We start from the raw sequence: 23,814 nt of genomic DNA, 5'->3' as shown, positions 1-23,814 counted from the left end.
TGAAGCACTACCTTCTCGCCACCTCTTGCCTTTCCTAATTAACTAATGAGACATAGCAACCAAGCAGAAGTCCAGGACAAGCGAATCTTCATGCTAAGGCAACAAAAGTTGCTTACCTCCAAAGTAAATATCTCGCTGGAGTCTCTGCACTACAGAGACTATTCCTGGTGTATCCTGGGACACAAGAAAAAGAGGACAAGAGGAGACTGGCAGGAGCATTTATTTCTTTAACTTTTTATGGGTGTGCACATAAGGTGCAAGGGCCACTCATTAAATAATTAAGTAAAGCAAGAGGTGGCGAGGAGGTAATGGCTTAGCATCATTTGATATCAGTTACACTCAAGAGTTGATCTCAACTGAACACTTGAGACACAAGACCTCATACAATACAATAGAAGTAACACAAGAAAATGCCACGGCATCCTAGAACATCGATGACACCCAACTACATGCATTAGATCCAGCGTTTCATTGACATCTATAGTCCATCAAACTGTTAAATGGGTTGTTATCAGAAGGCCCTAAAATAACTCCTTTGTACCCCCAACTCCATCCAAAGGGCCGTTTGAAATGGAGATCAAATGCTACCTCTGAGTTCTAGTAGACAGCTGGTGTTCTAGGTCACTCTATGAAAGTAAAGTATAATGGGATGATTTTGGGGTAGTGAAACAAAACCCGTGAAATGACATATGCTATCAGGGCTGAACCTAACTCCTTCATCCATGTTTACTAGTTGCATCACAAGGCGCCTACAAAACGAGCAGAGCGCTAGGCCCAAAACAACTAGTGATGGGAATGCACTGTATAAATGCTGACAACATAAAACTATTTATATTCATCAATTGTACTGGAATGGGAGTTTGCAAAACAAAAGCACTGACAAGTACTTGGCTTTTCATAAATTCAGCCAAAAAACATAGGACATATCTCTGGGCCCACTTGGGCACTCAGTTTGATGAAAGAGTGCTTTTGTGAAAAATAACTATGATTAAATTGGTCTGGCGCACACACCTGTACTAAAACGACCATACCTAGGTGTATTTTGTTTTCTGGGAATGTTGCAAAAAGGTCAGTCAGTTTAGATGCTGGTGGCTGCTCTTATCAATTGCCTATTTGTTTAACACAGTTTTGTGGTGCCACAAACGTTTGCTCAAATGTATCATGAGGAACAGGTGAATGTTCACAACGTTGCAATGTTCGGAAACTTTTGAGCATTTGGGATTGGATTTTATACATCAATCTTTGCCAAATATTTTGTGAACATTTGTACTGCTCATATCAATCGCGGACCGGATGTTGTTTGCGCTCTTTAGTTTCCTGCACTTCCTGCTGAGGCAGCTGCACCAATAGTATTCTCTAACCTATATACTTCCTATTTGCATTCAAGAGCCCCCTTCTTGTCCAACACCTCTTCTGGGCACCAGTTTAGCTCTGGCTAATTTACACTCTATTTTCACTAATCTTTCTGTCACATACCAATCCCAAATACCACGAGGCGGCCCCTGATAAGGAAGAATGCAGCAGCACTTTGAAGTGTGGAGAGAGGTGAGCGTGGCTAGGCAGAGGGGAATGTTCAGGGAAGATAAAGCTGCCTCTGGAATTACATAAATCCCTAAAAGGAAACTAGCTCATTTAGGTTTTTGTTACTTTTGTTTAAAGTCTGCCAAACCATTTTTTGGAAGAATTCGACAACCTCAGGTCACCCAGGCCTTCTGAAATTAAAAACAATTCTGCAAGTAACTTTACAACTTTCCTAATTGTTTTATGTAACATAACTTTATATTTACTTACTTGGCAGTGTATGGCTTTGTGGCCCATGCACGGTGGACTTTTTACTGTTAACTCTAAACACTGAGGTACTACTTATTTCTGGTGTGGAAAAAAATATGGATTGGGTGATTTCTCACCTTTAGACGTGAAGCAAACTAACTTGCTTACAGGAAGATATACAAGTAAGTTTTAAGAAACCGCATGGCTCTTTGTTTCGAAAGTGGCATCTGCAGGCAAGGCGGCCATCCACATTCTATTACACTGGGGGAGTCCAGCGTAGGCCCAGAGACCCATGCCGGATTTCCCGGCATTCTGAATGAGTTCTATTCAGTTTCATGGTATGTGAATTAATCTTATTGACCCAAGCTGGACTCCACTGTGATGTTTGGAACATTTTAAGCCTTCAGGTCATTTAAAAAACACAATAGTGACTGCAGACCAAATCCTTCTCTCTTGTCTTCTCCCGGAATTTTATTTCTTAAAATTGTCGTCGCCCCTGGCGGGGCTCCATATAGCCAAAGCTTTTACAATATTTTTGTTTAAAGATTTCCTACATTTTTGGGACTGATGCGGGCTGGTCGTAAAATATCACCCTCTCTCCCTGGATGCTATCTTTAGATGAGGGATGCTTTATAAAATGCTTGGCTCGAGCCACACCAAATGTTCCACATGTCACACTTTGATTGACGAGGTGACCTGCGAAAACAGGTCGCTTGGACCTCACAGGGAATCAAGGATTCCAATTCGGAGGCGACGTGGCCACCCAGAAGGGTAAGAGAAACATGAAGTGAGACGCGAGACCTGCTCATTTTGAGTATGTCTTTATAGGTGTCTAGGCTGCAATCGGTTGCATCGACACACCCTCTTCGCATGTCTTTATGCCTTAATCGTGTGCCCTCCCACCAGGCTGCTCATTTTGAAGTGGGATCCGAAAGGACCAGCATACGGATGCTTCTTTCTTATAAGGGGCTCAAGGGAGTTTTACAATACTATCTTTTTAAGAAGTAAGAAGTAAAGCTAATTAAACACTTTTTCTTGTTGGTGCTTCGCAGGTAAGCAAAATGGTTAGTAGATCAAATGGCCTGGGGCCGTATTATGTATACTGCGCACCTTCTCTGTTTGTGTAAGGGCCCACCTTTCAAAAGGTGCACTGGATGCAAACAGGGACAGTGCACTATCTCACAAATAATGTGCTGCCCCCAGGGCTGCTGCGAATTCGCACTGCACTAGGGTAGCACATTCAAGTGAATACTTCACAGATGGTCTGTGTTTCACAGTGAAGGCAGCATCCACCTGCACTTTGAAGAGGAGACAAATATCCCCTTGCAGGCAGGTGCAGTGTGCCTGCCCCTGCCTCGGCCTGGGGGGGGGGGGGGGGATGTCTTGGGGCCCATGGGACCCTCTATCTTCCTTCCAGAAACCTGCCTTTAGGAGGGGCACTCAAAGTGCACCACCTCTTTGTGGCACATGTTCACTGCGCCTCCTGAGGGCATCTGTGCCTCTGCACCCACATCCATAATACAGCGTGGGCGATTCCCTCATTTGCATTTGCATGCACGATGAGGAAAATAACGACTTGAGGTCTTGAGATCTGTTAGAATCAGATTTGTGACATCAGTTGCCATTTAACAAATGGTATCCTAGAGGCACAGGTGGTGTCCACAACCAATTGATGCAGCCTCTAGGCACTTTAGTACTCTTTATACAGATCCTTTGATGCAAAAAGTGCATCAACAGTATCCCTAGAGGGCATTCCCTCACATGCCTGGGTGTGTGGCCACATGCAAATATGAGAATGTCTTTGCCTTTGCATCCAGACAGTACTATAAACCCAGGCCCAGGGGCACAGAAGCTGTTAGGAGGTGTATTGATTATGCTTCATATACGAGGTGGCACACAACCAGTCCACCCCATAAGGGTGTCTCTTGGGGGATAGTACAGGGTACCAGAGACCACTCACAGACATCCCTCTGCAGGTGACGGAAGTTACTCACTGCACTCTCCTGCACCAACGTCCCTGACCAATCAAACATTAGATTGGTCTCCTGGCAGTGAAACAGACCCACATTTTTATGCTCCATCTTTCACTGATGTGCTCACACCGCTGCAAGAGTGAATTGTCAGAGTTCAAGCTTGCACTGGGGACAGGACATACTGTAATCGGACACTCTGTCCTGATCTGCTCTGGGGAGAAAACTGGGACAGTGCATGCAATACATGACTCTGTGCCAAATTCTTGACTGAGATGTAAAGTGTTGCCTTTGAGGGCTGTTTGGCCAGCAATGGATTTTGTCATTGCCCCTGGAGGACTGCAGGTTGTGAGGCTGCGGCTGAGCTACCTCCCCATGCTGTCACTATTTGCAAAGAAGGTGGAAGAAACGTCACATGTGAAACACCTATGCTGTACCCTGATGATGCAACCAATGGAGGTGGTCGCTGAGCTCTCACCAGCTGCAGTGGCAGAGGGTGCAAGCTGATGTCTTAAGCAAGCTAAACAAAGGAGAGATCTTACTCGGATGTAAACTCCTAACTATCTGGCTGCATGAAGCTCGAGATAGCCCCTCCCACCCCTGCAGCACATTGAGCAAACCAATCTATTTCAGGGGCATTGGAATCAACGAACAGTTCATTGCACAGATGCCCACCAGATTCAGCTGTCTCATTGAGACTGTAACCAGCAGGATGCTCCGTGTTAATTGCAAGCTCCCAGCTCAGTGATCTATAATCAGCATATCTTAGGCTCTCTGTGCAATAGACAGATAATAGTGGATAGGTTTCTTTTTACTTCATTCTCTATTGAGGCATCGGGTAGGCTGATCAAAAAACGCATATGCACAGCACCTTTAAAGCAAATTGACGTTAGGCAGTTTATAGCAGGTGTGATTATTACTATACAAATTAGCACTCTTAATCTCAATTACAGAATAATGCAACGTGATGTCAACCCTTGAGGGATTTTAAGCACCCCAACACCAGATTAAGTAGATTTCTGTGGCAAATGTGTTAACTCCATGAACTAATTTAGCAGTTGGAGGGACTTGCCACAAATCCCTACAGGACCAGGTGATGGGCTGCAATGATTATTGATGGGCTTGGAGAGTTTTAAAACTGAGATTACTGCACACACTGCCTGTCAGAACAGGGGTGCGCCGTGATAGGTCGATTGAAGTCATTACTTGATGCCAGAGCGTTCTATAAATCTGATTATGGCAGCCAGGGGACCTGGTACTGCCCCAGCTGAAGTAATTACTGAGTTCCAAGCACAAGGTGCCCATCTCTAACAACCAGCTGCTCATTGGTCATGCATTAGAGTCATTAACCCCTTCGCTGCTGCGGACATTCCGCTGCAGTGCTGGGGGGGGCAGGGGGGCAGCGCGGTGGGCCTGTGCTCATGACGGAGCCGCTCCGTCATGAGCCACAGTTGAGCTGTGCTCATGACGGAACGGTTCCGTCATGACTCCGCCCATTTGCGTTGTCGCCCCGCACAGGCGGGGAAACAGCGCCGCGCAGGCGGAGCGGCCGCCAACAGGATTGTCATGACGGAACCGTTCCGTCATGAGCACACGGCAACCGTGGCTCATGACGGAACGGTTCCGTCATGAGCGGGGAAGGGGTTAAACAAAATTGAGAGGCAACAAGACAAAGTTTATACAAAGAAAGTGTGTACAAGAAGCAACAAAGACAACACTGGTGGGTCCTTTTTGTTTGTCTTTTATTCCTGTTCTTCTTCATAAAACACAGGAGCAGCCAACGCGTTTTGCCTTATCACAGGCTTCCTCAGGGCACCTTCACATAAAAAGCGTTGCAAGCCAATCTGGGCAAACAACGTTTCTTAGCATCCATGGTGCACCATACTGGACGCTGATAAATCTGTTTGCTGGATGTAACTGTGTGCCGAACATGGCTTGGACGACTGATCCCAAGACTTTGAACGCTCATCCTCAGCTTTACCATAAAATATTCAATTTTCAAGCTTTGTTTTATACAAACTCATTTCAAATACTTGTACTCCGGACAACTGGTTTTCCTTTGCGATGTTGCTTGACCAGCTTGGCTTACATTGCTTTTTATGTGAAGCTGCCCTGAGGAAACCTGTGATAAGGCGAACACGTCTTGTTGCCTCTCAATTTTTTTTAACATTCTATAAATCATAGCAGAAGTGCAATGCTTGGAATATATGATCTGCTCATACTGATACCAGGGCCCAATGTGAGGACAGGGGGATATGTACTGAAAGAACTTTGGGGATGTTCCAGGATGCTTGTGAAGAACCTCATTGTGTGCATTTGTGTGCCATTACTAGCACAGATAGAGGTGCTTTGCTAGAGCTTTGGATACTTGAGTTCTTGAAAACAATCATAATGCAAATCAGGATAAATGAATTCTCAGATGTCTCTCTACTAGTAGAATATGAATCAATTCAGGATTGAAACGTATTGTGAGAACTTTATGAATATCTCAGTAGTGGGATAGAAGTGTCTGCTGCAGGTCTGGATTACGAGAACTCTATTAATAATAGACACAGGTGAAATTCAAATTATGCTGGTGTAGTTTGTGCAATTTTCGAAAATTTAATATATGTTTGTTGCACTTAATTCCTGAAAATACACCATTTTGCGAATCATGTAATTATTCTACCATTCAAGGAAAAATATACCACGGAAGTGCAGCAACAACGTGAACAACTAGAACGTGAGTGGCTATAGTGTGCACTAATTGTGTTTTCGCACTATTGTTCAGTAACAAAATGCATCTTCACATCAAAAAAGTGATAAGAGGAGGAGTTTCACACTAAAATATAGCACTGAGTGATAGATTTTTATTATCTGCACTTAGGTGTGATTTTACATAATTTCCCTGAAAATTCACATAATTACACAAAAGCAAATTATGCGAATTTCTCACACCCCTACTGAATATCTCAATAAGCAAATATCTAGCCATGGGGCAAGGCAACATATTTATTTATTGTTATTATTGAGAGCAATCCAATCAAGGAGGCGTTAGCGTGCTGTACAAAAGAAGAATGAGTTAGAGCAACTGTTTACATATCACCAGCAACACACAAAATGGCAAATAGTTAATAAGATAGTGTCAGTAGAAATGGAGAACAATAATCAGGGGAGCAGGGTGGAAGAGAGCAGAGTATATAAAAATATAAAAGGCAAAACAGCTGCTGGGCAAATGAGGTGGAGAAGCAGGAGCGACCCGTGCATGTAAGAGCGGTGGGGCGGGGTGAGGGGGACTCGACAGACGAGGAGGAGGGACAATTAAATATATAATTAATTTCCCCTTGTCGTCGTTTGTCGAGTCCCTTCTCCCCACCCCACCCCACCGCTCTTACCTGCAAGGTCCATTCTTGTGGATATGGGGGAAAGCATAAGCTCACTGAATGGAGAGGACAGAATAAAACAGCGTATTTGAAAGCAGTGGAGAGATCCTGGAGGGGAGATAACGAAAAGAGGGGAAGAAAAGGAATATCGTGGAGAGGGCTTTTCAAGAGGAAAAAGATCCACAAGTATATATAAAGAGAGAATGGTTGGCACATAAGATATGAAGACGGCAAAGGACAAAACGATGAAAGCTGGAGTAAAGGGGACTAATGAGGAGATTAACTCAGGTGGAGTTGGAATTAGTGTGTTTTAGCCTTTTTTGAAGCTGGAGGGTTTTGCCTTCCTGAAACTGGAGGGTTTCTTTAGCACATCTCATGGTGACTGGTAGAGTGTCCCAGGTGGCAGATGCAGTATTGGAGAAGAACAGAGTGGCATCTTTGCAAGAGTTGAATGTTTTGTATTCTAGACACTTCTGCATTCCTCAAGTACTTGGTTCCACTAGAGAGATTAAACGAGGCTATTGAACTACCGAGAAGCTCTGGCCTTGGGAAGGGGTAGGGGCATGGGAGTTTAGTGTCACACATTGCTATCGTTTATGTTACGCGGAGCCGGTATTGCAGCATTGGCGCAAAACCCGCCCCCTGTAACAAAACCTCCCCCCACGGGTCAAAAAATGCCACACCCTTCTAGGCCCACCAGGATAATGCCCAGTGCCCACTACTGCCAGTCCGGCCCTGGGGCTATGTCTCTTTTAGCTAACAGCATACCCAGGCCTACCAGAGTCTTGTCCCCCTTAGGCCCTCCCAACTCATCCAGGATATCAAGTAATGCAATTCTAAACACAGTTTTACAATCAGAGTTTTATTACGTTAGTGATGATAAAAAGGAAGAAGTTAACATTTACAGTGGACCTATTCTATTTCTAAGAGGACCAGGGAGACCTCCCCCATGCTTCAGTGCAGCCCGACCGAACTTGTAATTTCAAGTTTGACAAAATAGGCAACCTATCAGTTTATGGGAGCTCTTTCGATCCCTCATTACTAGATATCAAGGCAATATGTTCGTCAAAACAGTGAAACATTAGGTGAACTCGCTTCTTCTCCTATTAATGGAACAGCTATCGGTGCTGCCAGTTGAGAATCGATGCACATTATGAGGGCTCTGCAAGCAGCTTAATACTGGCATTGCAGAACCGAATTAGAGGAGAATTATGGGCTGTGAAGCTAGAGCTTCTGCTATGGTCAGACTATCATGTTTTGTAGTTTTGCTCTTTTTAAAGCACACTATAAAATACTAACCTTTAGTGCTTTTTATGCTGCTCTTTCTCAAAGCATTCTAGAATATGTTAGTCCTTCATACTTGTGTTGAATTTATTTTGCTGAACATGATTGCTATTACCATGTAACTCTTCTAAATATCACCCCTCTGACACTGACACCAACAGCCACCGCCATCTTGCTTAATATTCCTCCTTTCCGGCTCGCTCATAGCACCATCCATTCAGTGGCTTAGCTGTCTCTTCAGCAACAAGTGCTGTGGCACCAGAGCCCAGGGAACTGGGGCTGTCGACACCCCAATCTTTTACGACCTGAACTGGACGCAGGGTGGTCCCCCTGCATGAGGGGCGGTGCCTCTTTTGCTACGCCACTACACCAATTTTGCTTGAGTACTCTGCATTTCTTCCTAAGAAATCTATGAAGCCCCCCACCCCAGGTAAGGTTTTTAACATCTGTGTTAAACAGAAGATAACTAATGATTTGATATGAATGACTGAAAAAACTAAATAGTTCAGAATTCTCTGTTCTAAACAAATGTAGTTACTTTGATTTTTAAGACAGAATTGGGTGAAAATGCTAGAAATTTGTATCTCCATTGTGAACGTTTTACTGGAAATTTGCCACAATTCTTGAAATACTGAAAATGCACCTAAGTAAAATAGCTAAGTTTGGAAGAACCTGAATGTCACCGAGGAAGCACCTCAAACAACATAGTAGATTTAATGTAGATGTAGCCATCATTCTGTGAATCCAACTTTTCCACAGGGTGCTATGTGTTGCATTAGTATTTCCTTGGAAGAGGAGAAGTGGTCTATCAGCTATTTTGCAGATATTGAAACCAGGAACCTCGACATAGGATTCTTTGCCTTGGAGCATTGTATCGAATTGAGACTGCCTCGTTGACGCGCCACATACATTTGCATGCTGTGCACCCAGTGTTTCTTCTTGGGCATACACGCTTTTGCTTGGTTTACTCAGTCCATTGTAAGGGTAGCTTGAACATTATTACCATGGGTGCTTCTGCTTCCAAATCCCTCCCTCTTTGCATGCTCCTTTCCACAGGACTGTCGAGTCTGGATACCCGAGTGTGAAGTGGGAGAGAACTATGTATCTAAGTACCTGGACAGTGCAGAAACAGTCCTGCTTATAGCATTATGAGGCAGTTTCCCAAAATGGACGTAAATGTAAAAGTCGGCATTGTTGAGAAAGTGTCGATAATCTAGCACGCGTGCCTAATCGAGGCCATCCCAAAATGGAAGTAGCAGAATTAATGACAAATTTGATTAACTTAGCACTGTGCATGGCACAATGGGTAGGTTCCCCTTACTGCGTTACAGTGGGCGTGATGATTGGCAATAACTTGTTCTCCCTTTTCACTTCCACAGTGTGTAGATTGTTCCTACTTTGTTCTCCTAATATCCAGGATAATTGTCGGATATCCCAAGCATTCGCATCAACATTTCATGGCCATCTGTTCCACCATGAGGAGTTCCAACCGGACTGACATATGGCAGAGGGTCAAAGGGCAGAAATGGCGCTACTTTCACAAATGACCAATCCAATGGAACTTTTAGCTAGAACGCTTTTACAAGCGGGGTCGGGCCGCACGCCAGGCGCTTTGCAAGCCTGTACGCCGCCATGTTAATCCACCGCTATGCGATCACCGACAGGACAGTAAAAGTTCTGCTCTTGGCACGGGCAGAGTTATGGGGAGACAGGCTGCCTGCGAGAGGAGAGAGTTTCCATCGCCCTGCTGTTCAATCTCAGATGTCCGTTCCAAAAATACGGGGCTTCATCTGGGAGATAACTTTAGCAAACGTTTTAGTGATGAGCGAGTCTCTCACATTTAGGAGCAGGAACCGGCTTGAGGGCCTAAGCAGTAAAGATCTGTTTGATTAATGACAGTACAGGTGCAAAAAAATCCCTTGGCTTCGTTGATTCTATAGCCAACTGTACCCTGGATGTCACTATCATATATAATTTATAGGCGTTAATACCCACTTAATTAAGACCTCAGTAATCGGATTCAACAGTGTCAGTGTGTGAATTTAAAGTCCATCACACAAATCTCTACTGCAGGGGCATTACACAACTCAGCTTTCTAAGTCAACCGGCCCTGTGCAGGAACCAAGGGCTTTCTGTTTTGCAGTTCCCTTGACATTCAGTTTGGTCCACATTATGAGTGACAGCTTTTTCGCTATTAACAGTTTATGTGCTGAAATTTTAGAGTCCATGCAATCTTGAGTTGATAGCAAAATTATAAGACCCAGAATGCAACGTGATGTTGGTTAAAAAACCAGGACTTGCTGACGGTCCCACACTTGCAAAGAGCCGCTTTTCAGCTTGTGCGAATCTTACAGCCTTTAATTTCTGTTGCGCTTCATGGAAACGCAGTTTATAAGGGTCACTTTAAAATAGCACTACCAAGCCAAACACATACTCTGATACCCCAAACCTTACCAAAAATTTCAACGTAAGCAAAAAAACGTCGATTGATCTCACTTAGAGGAGACACTAGGATTACAAATTTGGCCCCATTAATTTCGTGCAGTCACGGACACTTTCAATTCCTGATCTTTCATGTAACAACATAATGCATTCTGGGTGCTGTAGTCTTGGTTTGCATCCAGGGAAAAAAATAGCTAACACATTGAATTCGCAGGTGAAAAGCCTAGGACTACAAGCACTATCCATGATGACGCGGAGTGAGGTTGACACCCTGGTTAGCCCACCAATGGAACTCCAACTGAGCTAACTAGAAGAGTCAGAAAAGCATTAAAAAAATGGAGCTAACTACATGAGACGGGAAAGTATGAAAATCGGGTGGACTGCTCGAACCCCATGTGGACACTCGTAAATCTCTGTATCAATTCAAAGGCAACCCTTATAACTCAAACTGACATACACTTGTCAGACCAGCAACTGAGGTATTCCTGTGTCAGGCAGATGAGCCGAAATCTGAACTCTCCAAAGGCCCTATTTTCTAGAAAGTGCTGATAGAGTGGTATGAACGGAGCAGATGGCCCTACACCCTCCGGACAACATGCCTCTAATCCTGGAGTTTAATGCACTAAACAAATGCATTCTGGGAGATATAGCCATAGTTCACTTCAATTTAAACAATCAATGATTTCGGATCGAATATCCTAACCATAATCTACATTGGGAAAAAATGTCAAATTCATATTTCACCAGGACAGCAACTGTTCTCCTGAAGTTAAAAACACTATTGTTGCTTATTCTATTCCACGGGATGCTCCAAAAAAAGCTCTTTTACCGCGTAGTTTTTACTTGTGCAGAAATTTGCTATTGTGAAAGGAACTGAGTAGGACCATATACCCAGAGAAAAAGCGTGCACACATTTTCAAAGAATAGAATATTTTGTTTTTATGCTCTAAACACCTTCTAAAAAATAGTCGTGGAGTGTACACGCAGTCGCCCTTATACTGCAGGCAATACTTTTTATTTCATAGCACATGTCATATGTGCATTCACTACAAAGGGCTGAGGAGACAAATAACTCCACCGCATACAATTACATTCATAGTTTTTTGCAATGTCAGTGGCTTTTGCTAGAAATTTCGAGCACGGACCATTTTGGTAACCATAGATTTTAATACATTAAATCTAAGAAAAACATATATACAGTTAAAAAGGTCGGTTCGGTTCATCAACTGACAATGACATATTTGGGAATGCTTTAGATGCCCAGAAAGGCTCATTCTCACATCTTCTCCTGTCATGCATTTTAGTAATGAAATATTTACCATTTTCTAATTGGGGTTTTAGCAGGAAGAAACTGAGACATCCATAGCATGGGGCCAAAAACCTAGAAACAGCTGGCAATGAACTACACATGTCCACCATAGTGGGCTGATCTACTTTACAAGTCCTAAGCCAGAATTACCAATGCTCATTTACAACAAAAAAACATAAATTGAGTGCACTTCAATACCGCAAGGCTTCAGCATTTCTCAAACTATGAATACATCCTAACTGTAGGAAGGGCTTGATAGACTATCTAATCTAAGTACCTACATCCCTAAATGTTACACTTTTAGTTTACCATAGAGTCAAGGAGAGTGTCTCAGCGAGGCGAAAGGCTCCCGAGGCCCGGGCACTTACCCTGGAGATGGTCAGCGGCATGTTGAAATCCTTGCCCCCTTGCAGTCTGAAGCCCCACGGCCCAGGTCCGGAAAGAGACACGTTGTACGCCATGATTCTGTGCGTCTGGGGTCAACCGCTCCAAGCAATTCTAAAACAAAAACACGATAACAGCAGCAATGGTAAAACCAAAGTGTTTAAAAGAAAACGCTGGAAGAAACGAATAGGACGAGCACAAAGAACACACAATTTGGATTATTGTCTTGCCTGCTCAGTCCCGCTGAAGTGACGCCTAAGAATAGCCGTCAGCTGTAAGGCAGACACTGATATCCCGGCTCAGCTGGTGCCATACAAGGCATGTAACCCAACCCCGGCTATGCGGGGACTCTGTGACTCAGAGGTCGAATTTAGCCTCCTGTAAGTGAAGGGGGACCTTTCTAGACTCGCCAATCTCTACCTAATGCCCGCATAGCTCGACTTTTGCCAAGGGGATGTGCACTGAAAAAAAGGTATCACTCCAGTTTGGGCTCGTCGCCACTGTATTCGCAGGTTCCCACTACCCACTGTTTACTGTGAAATAAGCAGTTTATCTACTACAAATCTTGAAAATGTTTTCAAAGCAATTCTGTTTATCGACGCTACTGTTGTAAATCTCGATTTTGTGGCTGGAGCTTGTGGTTTAAGGTCACGTTACAAACAATTTAAACAGGAGCAATAAATATATATGTATCATGACAAGTTCGGTTTTTTAGACTTAAAAGCGAAGCACTGGAGTTTGCACCAGGGCAACCGACCATTGACTAAAGTGATTGCACACGATTTTCTGATTTTAGATATCAATAAATAAAGAAAAAGCACATCTCCAAATTTTACATGTGTCCAATAGGACGAAACTAAGGAGAAATCTATTTTATTCTACTTTGCAATAAGTAAACATAGACCAAATTAAAATGTCTACGTTTTTATAAACCCAGGGTAGGATTTCGTTTATGTTGCAATTGATATCATACATTTTAAACTATTTAGCAGCAATAAAAATCAAAAATGTTTAGCAATAAGTCCACACTCTATTGCCCCTGTTTCTTCCCTGATGCAAAAAATCTTCCTGCAACAAGGCTGGGGCAAAATACTTTTGATCTATTACATGTTACAAAACACAACAAAGTGCTGCAAAACAGATATACCATGTTTTTTTACGTCAATGAAAAGTTTATATACGATGGACCCAATAAGAAACGTTTGAAGGGCTTTCATCTTTGGCGCTGCCTCAGTCTTAACTTACAAAAGGAAATGTCCATCTTCACAGTGCTATGGCAGGAGTATGTCTGGAAATTAGAGTCTAGAAACATGACAGCTTCACTCAATCAGAATACTGAGTCAGAATGGATGGCACTTTTCTGAGGCTGTCTCTTTCCAGGCAGAGTATATATTATCCTCAATTCCCCATCTCAATTTGGACAGAGAGTTGGAAGGGTGTTGCCCTTTCCTACTAGCAACACACACTGAGACCCTGGCTTGCAGTGTGCTATCGATCAATGTGGGGGACATTTGGCATCTTCCAAGAGACTACCCAGAAAACAAAGGGTGATGTAGCACACCACCAGCATAGAAGCATTTGGAATGAGACACTAGGATAGCTTGGAGGATGATGGAAAGGACATTTCATGGGATCTGGAAGGTACCACACTCACACCTGTGAACACTGGGGCCAAAAATTAGGATAAATTGCTCTCTGAAGCGGTGACAGAACCAGCAGGTGCTATGTCAGGGATTGCTGCCCTTTCCTCTCCGTCTGGGGCTTGTACCCCAGCCAAGCTAGAGCCGTGGCAGCATAAAGAAGCTCCATCTGCAGTACGCCCTGACCCTTCTGCTCCATCCTTATTGGCTATTTACGATCTATTAGAAATATATAGGGAGGAATACAGAAATGATTCTCTGTCTCTGAGCATTGCTCTTTCTAAGATTGAGGTATCAATGCATAAAATGTCTAAAAATATGGATACTCTTTTTGGGAGGCTAAATGGCATGGAGAACCGGTCTCCGCAGTTGCAGGTGTCTGTAAAGAAGACACAGGCCGAAACTCATGTAACAAGGCTTACCGGCATTTCACAGAAGATGGAAGATATGGAAAGTCGTATGTATCGAAATAACCTTTAGATACTAGGTATTCCTGAAGGATAGGTGGGTGATGATGCCAGACGATACATTGTTCAGCTATTTAGCCAGACCTTTCAACAATTAAAAGAGTGGGACATTGATTGCCAGGTGCAGTGGGCATACCGTTTTCCGTTTAAGAAGCATTCTAAAGGGAGAGCCTTAAAGTAGCCGTGAGCAATTCTTATCTATGTGGCCAATTTTATCTTCCTTCAGCTCTTACACCAGCTTGCTCGGCCACATAACCATGTGAAATCCTGCAGGGTTGAATTTTTTGTGGGGTCTGATTTTTGTCATGATACAGTGGTGCTCAGGTGGCAGCTGAGGGAGCTGATTTGCTAAACTCGGGGCTATTGCTTCTCTTCCGGAACCGGCAAATGTGAGAATCCTCTTCCAAGATCGAACTTTCTTTTGCCAAGACTTGATTAAGGCTCAGGCTCTTTTGGAATCTTGGAAGCAGAATTAACATCCAATAGATGCTGATTTGGGGCTTTCTTTTGAAGAAAATTCTTGTTTTTCATATAATTTTCTCTTCTGATATTTTCTAGGCTATCAATGTCTCTTTTTCGTTCTTACTTTCTTTCTTTCTTTTATTTGCTGCATGCTCCTGTGGTCTTATGATTAGGCCTCATAGATTGGTGGGGGGGGGGGGGGGATGCGGAGCGCTCCGGTGGGTTGGTGCTGAACAGGGATGGACTATACTGTGACTATTTTGCTTGGTGGCTTTCGGGGGGTACGGAAGATTCTGGTTTCCCTTGGGAGCTCAGAACAGGCCAGGGCTTGGGGGGACTGGTGAGGATGGGTGTAATGTGGGTTGAAAATAGGGAGAAGGGGGGTTTGGGGTTGTGTGTGTAATGGCGTAACAGGGTGTTTTGGCTATTTGGCTTCTGGGTGGCAGAAAGCAAAATGAGGAAAGTGTCAAAAAGGAGTCTTTTGCACGGTGACATGCAGTATTCTGTGCTTTTAATAATTAAGGATAGCCAATAAGATTAGTATGGGTAGGCGGGAGTTACATTTGCTTAGTTGGAACATTAATGGTCTGAGTTTTACCCTTAAGTGTCGATATGTAAAGGAGGAGCTCTTGTTAGTAAAACCTCATCTTTGTCTCCAAGAAACCCATTTATCTCTGCCAGAGATTACAAATCTGAATACCTGGGGCTATGATATACTGGTCGCATCAGACGGGAAGGATCTCAGATGTATGTGTCCCTGTTGGCAAGGAATCAAGAGTGGAGGGTGTACAAGTCTAAAAGCGATCACCTAGGCAGGTAGGCCATTGCAGAGATAGGGAAGGACAATGTCCAACTAACGGTGTGTGTGGAGTATGCATCAAACAAGGATGATTCATCAATTTTTAAGCTTCTTACTATCTGAACTGTGTCAATGGTGTACCCCCCTTTTTAATGTGGTGATTTTAATTTGCCATTAGTAACCCGACTGGACACTGGCTCAGGTTCGCTGCTAGTGGAATTGCGTATGAAAAAATATTGCGCTGCATCAACGGAAGTAATTAGCTCTAATGCCTTTATGGATATATGGCGTGTATGTCGGGGTCTGCACCTGGTTATACATTTTACTCTGCATCACACAAAGTCCTTTCTCGGATTGATATGATTCTTGCAAGTTGTATTGTGGTACCCTCTCTTTTGATTAGATTACATCCACAAGTCATCTGGGATCATAATGCTCTATCTGTATTTATTTCATGGAGCTATAGTGCTATTATTGCTGCTCCCTCTAGGAGGTCTTTTGATTGCAAATTACTGCTGGAGAAGCATTATCTAAGCCATATGTCAGCCTGTTTGGAAGAATACTTTCTTATTAATCAAAACACGGCCCCTCCTATGATAGTTTGGGATGTGATGAAAGAGTAGCCTGACACTTAGTTACACTATCCAAAGGGATAAGTGGAACAGAATTAGGATTGAGTAGGATCACACTGATCTTTTGGTTCTGGAGTTAGAACATTCTAACACTTTGGCTAACAGTGCCACCCATGAAGCGGAAAAGATACTGGAGTAATTAAAAATCATGCGTTTGATGCTACAGAAGGAAATCTGCGACACAGCCTATCAAAGATCATGGTCTAAACAGGCTCTTTGCTTTGAAAACAGTGCAGAGATGGGCCAGTTTCTAGCTTTTCAGATCAGAGCTAGGCAATCTAAAAATGCAATCACTAGTATTCAGGATTCGACCGTTCAGGCCCAGCGAGGGCCTACGGTTATTCTAGCTGTGTTTCAGGAATTGTATGTCACTTTATATCATGAGGAGACTTCCCACTCAATAGCAGCAGTGAAGGACTATTTGCAGGGAAAGACTATACCCCGCTTATCCACCACTCAAGGTAAAATGTTTGATGCTTCCATTACATCAGGAGAAATTCGGATAGCGTTGCCTCAATTAGCTTCAGGAAAAGCATCAGGCCCCGGTTCCATTCCTTTAGAATTTCATAAAACCTTTGCTGATATTCTTGTCCCTAGACTGGAAGCACTGGTCAATTCCTCAGCCCTTTCGCAATCGGTGCTAGCATCTTGGGGGGAAGCATGTATTTCAATCTTTCTAAAGAAGGGCAAAGACCCTCTTAACTGTGGATCGTACCGCCCGATATCTTTAATGAATACAGATACAAAAATCTATACTTGCATTTTGGCCAATCATTTTTCTTCTGTCATCACTATGTTAGTTGATGACATGCAGCATGGCTTCATTCTCAGACGGGACACTACTGCCCATATTATCATGATTATTTCAGTTTTGGATGTTGCAGAAACACAGGGAAAGCCTATGGGTTTGATTCTTCTTGACACTGAAAAGACGTTCAAAAGGGTCTCATGCAGTTTTCTATGGCTGGTCCTGGTATAAATGGGGCTTGGACAGAAGTTTATAACTGCTGTTAGAACTTTATATGCGTCACTGTCAGCTCAAATTGTCAGTATTGGTCAAACTTCAGACATTTTCAAGCTCCAATGGGGTACTCGGCACGGTTGTCCATTGTCCCCTTTACTATTTGCCCTATATTTGGAACTTTTTACCCAGAGAATCAAGGTTTCAGATATCATTCCCCCACTGCACCTTAATCAGTTTTAGGCAAGGTAATGGCTTATGCGGATGATATTGCCATTCTCTCTTCATTCCCCGAGCTAGCACTCATTTGTATTGAGGCTGCGGCTACTGATTTTGCTACAGTCTCTGTGTATAAACTGAACATTGGTAAAACCCAAGTAATAACTAGCTCTTCATTAAGGGCCGCTAACCCCTGCCATGCACAGAAGCACATACTTAGGTGGCCACATCTACCCCTACCTGAGGGACACGGTTGACTTTAATTAGGAGGAGTTTTATCATGAATTGTTGACAGTGTTCTGGAAATCGGATAAGTTCCATTTGGGGCTCATTAGTCGCTGAAATTTGATTAAAATAGTCCCTTTGTCAAGGTATCTTTATCTGTTTCATGCCATACCACTTTATCTCTCTAAACATTTTTTAAAACAGTAGAGACAAGTTGGCAGGGATTTATTTAGGGATACAAAAAACCTTGCTGTACATCACAATATTTACAGATGCCCCATAATATGGCGGAATAGGCCTTCCTTCATTATGGTTATATTTTCTCTCTTCACGTGGGTATCGACTGATGTCCATTATGGGCAGATTCGACTGACAGCTATCTTATCTGTTTCTGGAGTATCGAATTTTCAATTACACTATAATACCTACTCACGGTTTGACAGATACAGTTTACTTCGTACGCACTAGGTTTAAGATGTTGGCTGTTTTTCATAGGATTTGGACTTCGCATTTTGTAGTATTTCAGTTTTTAATCAGTATACCTTCCTCAGCCTGAATCCTAATTTGCGACTGCACCTGCATGAGGACTATTTGCAATTCGGGCAACAAGTTGGTATTTAACATATTGGCCAATTGTTCTCTAACGGGACATTACACTTGTTTGAGTTTCCTCAAGGCTCTCATGGTACATGTCGCCAGGACTTCTTTAGATATCTGCAGCTCAGGGATTTCGTCACCCATCTGCCAGCTAATGATTTTTCTCTATCTCCCAATTTATTTTTGGAGCGGTTAGCTCGTTTGCCTAAAGCTCACTCTAGCAGCATTCTGTATAACACCTTGGTCTCCAATGGATCCAAAGCACAGCATTTCCAACAGTTAAGTTGATAAATGGACCAAGACGTTAGGCGTGACAGTGTCTGCAGAGGCGTTCACGTGGCACAAGATTTTCTTCATGTGTCACGATGTAGGCTCATTTTTTAAAGCTCTTATATGACACATACTGTACTCCTTATAGATTGTTTAACGTAAGCCTTCGGGAAACATCTGACTGTTTCGGTTGCTCAGCACCAGAGGCAGTTACTATTCATATTTTTGCTACTTGCCCATCTCTTGCTTTATTTTGGGCTTCAGTATTTAATAAATTAAAACAATTTTACAATGGGAACTTGATTATGATCCTAAACTCATTCTGCTGGGTTACTCTAGCTCTATTTCGCACAATCTGACTTCAATTTACTTGTATGCTATTACAGTGGCTAGATTGTGTGTTGCTTGGACATGGCTACAAAGTGAACCTCATGACATGGCTTGGAATGTACGATTATTCATCATAACCGAAAAAGGTGACGGTTGAAAAAGCATTGGGATCTGGTTAGGGAGAGCTTTGCTCATTGTATTCCTGACCACCTCTCAGGGATTTTAAATAATCTAGACATAGTATAAGTCGGCCATTTGATGAATGATATGTTATGGCACCGAACCATTGGTTTTCTCAAACATTTGTCTTTTTAGATAATTATTATTATAAAGATGTGTTATATATTGTATGGTGTAAGTCATTTTGCTTTTTGATACTTTTCCCCCAAAAAACACAACAAAATAATGCAAAACAGATATAGCATGTTTTTTAACGTCAATGCAAAGTTTATCTAAGATGGACCCACGAAGAAACGCCTGAAGGGCTTTCATCTTTGGCGTTACCTCAGTCTTAACTTACAGAGGGAAATTCCCAACTTCACATTGCTATTGTGGGCGTGGGTCTGGAAGTTTAGGGACTGTAGACTGTGCCCATATATAAATCCTTAAAGTCATGTCTCTGTGCAAATAGAAATATAAGGGTTATGTTTTGATTATCATTGAAGCCAAAGTATTTATTCTTCAAGTTAAATTAACTAAGCATGGAGAGAACACTTAAGTACCCGAGACACACCCCACTGGGTGAGTACTTACATGTGGACACATGTACTACACAGTAGACATGCACTTTGACATTTATCATTAGAATGCATTCGTTGTCATACATTTGTCTCTTCCTTTAGAATTATCCTGTTGATACCTTTCCAGATCACCTATTTGAGACAAACCATACCACACCGTGTTTCATCAGTGTTGGTTACTTACCACAGCTGGTAAGTTTGCACTCAAACAAAAAGATTAAAGTACATTGTTAACATACATGAGATTACATGCTTGTATATCTGTTTACAGCTTGCTAAGTCTAATGCAGGCCTTGATGATGTTACTCCAAGTTAACTACTATGCGCATCCTGCATTGTAGGACCATAGCCACAATCCACTGGTACGTCACAAGACCATTCTCCGAATACTGTTAATAGAATTAATACTCACTGTACTTTCAAGATGAGGTACATGATTCTTTAATTTCTAAGTGACTCCTATACAATACAGTCCTGATGATTACCCTTATCTAAATTATTTCGAATTGTTGATTGAAATGACGACAACTTCTACAGTGAACTGTTGGTTAATTAGATTGAGGATTTCAACACGCCAACACAGGGTGTTCTCTGTTGCATCCTAATGTCTCTATCAGTCACACCTAGATACTTGCATTATATATAACGCTTGCACACTATTTATTCACTTTCACTGCGCCATAACCCAAATAGTGCAAAACCAAAGGGGATGATGGATGGAGTGTTGAACATTGCAAGCACTCACCCCCAGTCAACTGATCTGGGTTTAATCCATCATCATTTTTAGCTCACTCCGCCACCCCAGTTCAGACATGGCCATATGCAAATCAGTCTGACCCTGTGCCTCATGGAAACAGTCCAGCCCGTACTGCCAAGCCATTTAAATTAAATAAACAACAAGGCTTTATGGAATGGAATTCTCCTCATGCCTCTTTAAACGACTAACAGGCACTTCCTTCACCTTTATTTTACTCTTGCTGGTTTCTGCTTTCTCCCTTTGTTTATTTCTGTATTTCTTTTTCTTCTTTTTCCCCTTTGTGTATTTTTCCCCCTCTTCCAGTCAGGAAATGTCTGATGAGGAAAAATAAGTGTGGAACCCCTACTATATCTGCCGATGACCCCCACCAGTAGCCACTAGCTCAAACTGAGCACTGCTGGGTATGGAGTGTAACAATTTCCTTTAGAACTGGGACACGCAATGAGTAGCTGTAGTGCTCTACAAATCCCCCTAATAATAAAAAGAATAACTGTTGTCTTGTGACCGCAATACTGTACTGCACTCTAGCTCGATGACTGTTAGAAATAGGGTCTCTGGTTATCAGTTGTTTGCAAGTAGGGACCCACTCTCTAGTCAGTCACTAAGTTTACCAGTTCTCATCCTCGGGTAGCTTGGCACAGAGCAGTCAGGCTAAACTAAAGAGGCAATATGTAAAGTGTTTGTACACGCACACAAACACACACACACACACGCACACACACACACAAACACACACTAACACAGTAAAAACACCACAAAAGTACTACACACCAGTTTAGAAAAATAGCTAATATTTATCTGAGGAAAGCAAGACGAAGGTGATAAAAATCCAACATACACAGGTGACGATGAATACATCAATATTAAATGCAGTTATAGCCTTTAAGAAACAATAGCTCCCACTGGGGCTATTTGATCGCACTTGGCCGAGACAAATTCACAAGTTCAGTCTGACCAACATGGAGTGCGGGCCCGTTACAGGATTCACATGGACCCCAATACATTACATTGGAAGCGTTACAAAGTCAAAGATGGTGTGATTTGCAGAGGAGGTGAGGAGTTGTGAAAGCAGGCGATGCATTGGTTTGGGGCTGCTATGCAGGTTGTTGGCGCTCGGGTACAGTGCGTTGCGCAAAAGCGGTGAGGCGTCACTGTAGCAAAGTGATGCGTCAGTGCCTGGAGGTGGGGCAGGGTCATTAAGCCGCTAACACCTAGGGACGCAGGGGATGTGATGAGTCGGTTGCAGGTGCGAGGCCTCGGGTCCTGAAGACAACGTGGTGTTGATGATGTGTCGATGTCACAGTGTGGTGCGTCAATTCCATGGTATCAATGTCGAAACACCAGGCCACAGGCGCTGCGTCTGAGTCGTAGCAGTGCATCACAGACTTCGGTGGAGCAGTGTTCGGCATTCAAATACTTCAGAGGCAATGCGGCACCATCAGGGCTTGCGTTGTAAGTCACAGTCATTGCATTATGTACTCAGTAAGCGGGTACTACGGCTTCGGTGCAGGCAGCGGTGATGCATCGATTTCGAAGGGATATGACAGTTCCAAAGTGGTGCTTGGAGTCGATGTGTCGATATCTTGGTTGCAAAACCAGAATCACCTCCAAGAGTCCAAGACTGGGTTTGGCTCCACTTGACTGGCCAGGACACACATCAGAGGAACCCAGATGCTGGATGCAAAATGCAGGTAACATCTTTGATGGCCCTGAGACTTCCAACAGGAGGCAAGCTCAACTCAAGCCCTTGGAGAAACTTTAGAAAGAAGGATGCAGAAAGCAAAGTCTGGTCCTCTCATTCACAGGCAAGACGCAGCAGACAGCAGGACGGCACAGCAAAGCAAGCAGCAAAGTGGCAGTCCAACAGCTATTATTCCTGGCAGAATGTCCTCAGTCCAGAAGTATTTCTACTGTTATGGTGTCCGAGGTCCAGTATTTATACCCATTTTGGCATTTGAAGTAACGAGACTTCAAAGAAAGGTATTTGTAGTGCACAAGGCGCTGCGCTTCCTGGCCCTGGCTCCAGACACACTACAGGGGGTATGCAGTTCTTTGTGTGGGAACAGGCACAGCCCTACTCAGGTGCAAGTGTCAAATCCTCCCACCACTCTAGCTCAGGAAGAATCATCATAAGAATGTTGTTTGGAGAATTGCTCTTTTAAAATATATTATTATTATCACAGAAGTAAATATAACAAGCATTGGCAATGCCAATCGGTCTCGCCATTAGGATGTTATATGTATTTAGCTATGCAGTATATTAGCGTGGGTGCTGAATCACTTTTGCACTAGAAGTCAGGGTAATTGCTTATCAATAAAGAAGGCGCTTTTTGAGGCAGCAGAACCCCTCCGCAGACATTAGCTAAAATGCTGAGTGTCGCGCTCTTCCTCCGCTAATGTGCTGCATAGCTAAATACATATAAATACACATAAGATCCCAATAGCGAGACTGATTGGCATTGTTCAAGGGTGACCCCTGAGTATCTACATCTCCTATGTATCCTCTAAGAAGGCAAGAGGTATAAGGACACTGTCAAACGTAATAGCCAAACCCCGTTTTTAATCCGATGAAGCAGTACAGTGTGTTCCATTGTCAATGTCAGCCAAATGGCACTGCTACAGTAATGCAGTTTTACTGTCCTGGTCTGTGAAAACCCTAGCAAGAGACTTTGTGTTGTTTTAAGTTGTGATGACTCACTTAACGCAAAGGGCATAATTAAGAGTTCACTGGTAAGGGAAATGCACTAGTTTCTGGAGGAGAATTTACTAGGCACGTTTCTTCTATACTTTCCCTGTCCCTCCATTACCGCCCAGTGAATGCGACCAAGATCAAACATGCAGAATCAGTCATACGTTGACACCTGCAGAAGTGCACAAAGAATTTGAATTTTGTATTTTCTTACATTGTCATCATCCAGTTGTATATCGTACTTCTCTTAGAGAATAAAATAATCTCATAAAAACAATTGTTTCCAGGCTCGTAGCATGCATAGACATCTCTTCTGTTCACTTCAAAACATCGTCATCAGACCATAAAAGGACATAAACAAACCTCCCATGACGTGGCAAGTGTACACTTCTAAGATACACTAATAAGCCATTAGACAGTGTGAAATTAGAGCACGTGAGTGAAATTGTGCTAAAATATCATATGGAAAAAATAAACATTGTAAAAGAAGCTATATTGTAAAAGG

General features: G+C 43.0%; 1 protein-coding gene across 24 annotated transcripts in view; it reads right to left on the bottom strand.

Moving 5' to 3' along the window:
- LDB3 (LIM domain binding 3) overlaps positions 1-23,814 on the bottom strand; it is a 530,539-nt gene that overhangs the window by 420,880 nt on the left and 85,845 nt on the right. For 13 of the 24 annotated variants that reach the window (XM_085607345.1, XM_085607371.1, XM_085607381.1 and 10 more), the window contains exons 1-2: positions 12,732-12,784; positions 12,506-12,635 (exon numbers count right to left, since the gene is read on the bottom strand). In XM_085607345.1, the coding sequence (XP_085463471.1) occupies positions 12,506-12,598 (93 nt within the window). In that variant the 5' untranslated portion in view covers positions 12,599-12,635; positions 12,732-12,784. Of the gene's footprint in view, positions 1-12,505; positions 12,636-12,731; positions 12,785-23,814 lie in introns of those variants that run through there. The other 11 variants (XM_085607363.1, XM_085607419.1, XM_085607483.1 and 8 more) reach the window with 2 other exon arrangements.

Source organism: Triturus cristatus, chromosome 1_2, assembly GCF_964204655.1.
Source record: "Triturus cristatus chromosome 1_2, aTriCri1.1, whole genome shotgun sequence".
Classification (NCBI taxonomy): domain Eukaryota; kingdom Metazoa; phylum Chordata; class Amphibia; order Caudata; family Salamandridae; genus Triturus; species Triturus cristatus.
Note: the sequence above shows the minus strand (reverse complement) of the source record. Positions and strands in the feature narration are given on the sequence as shown.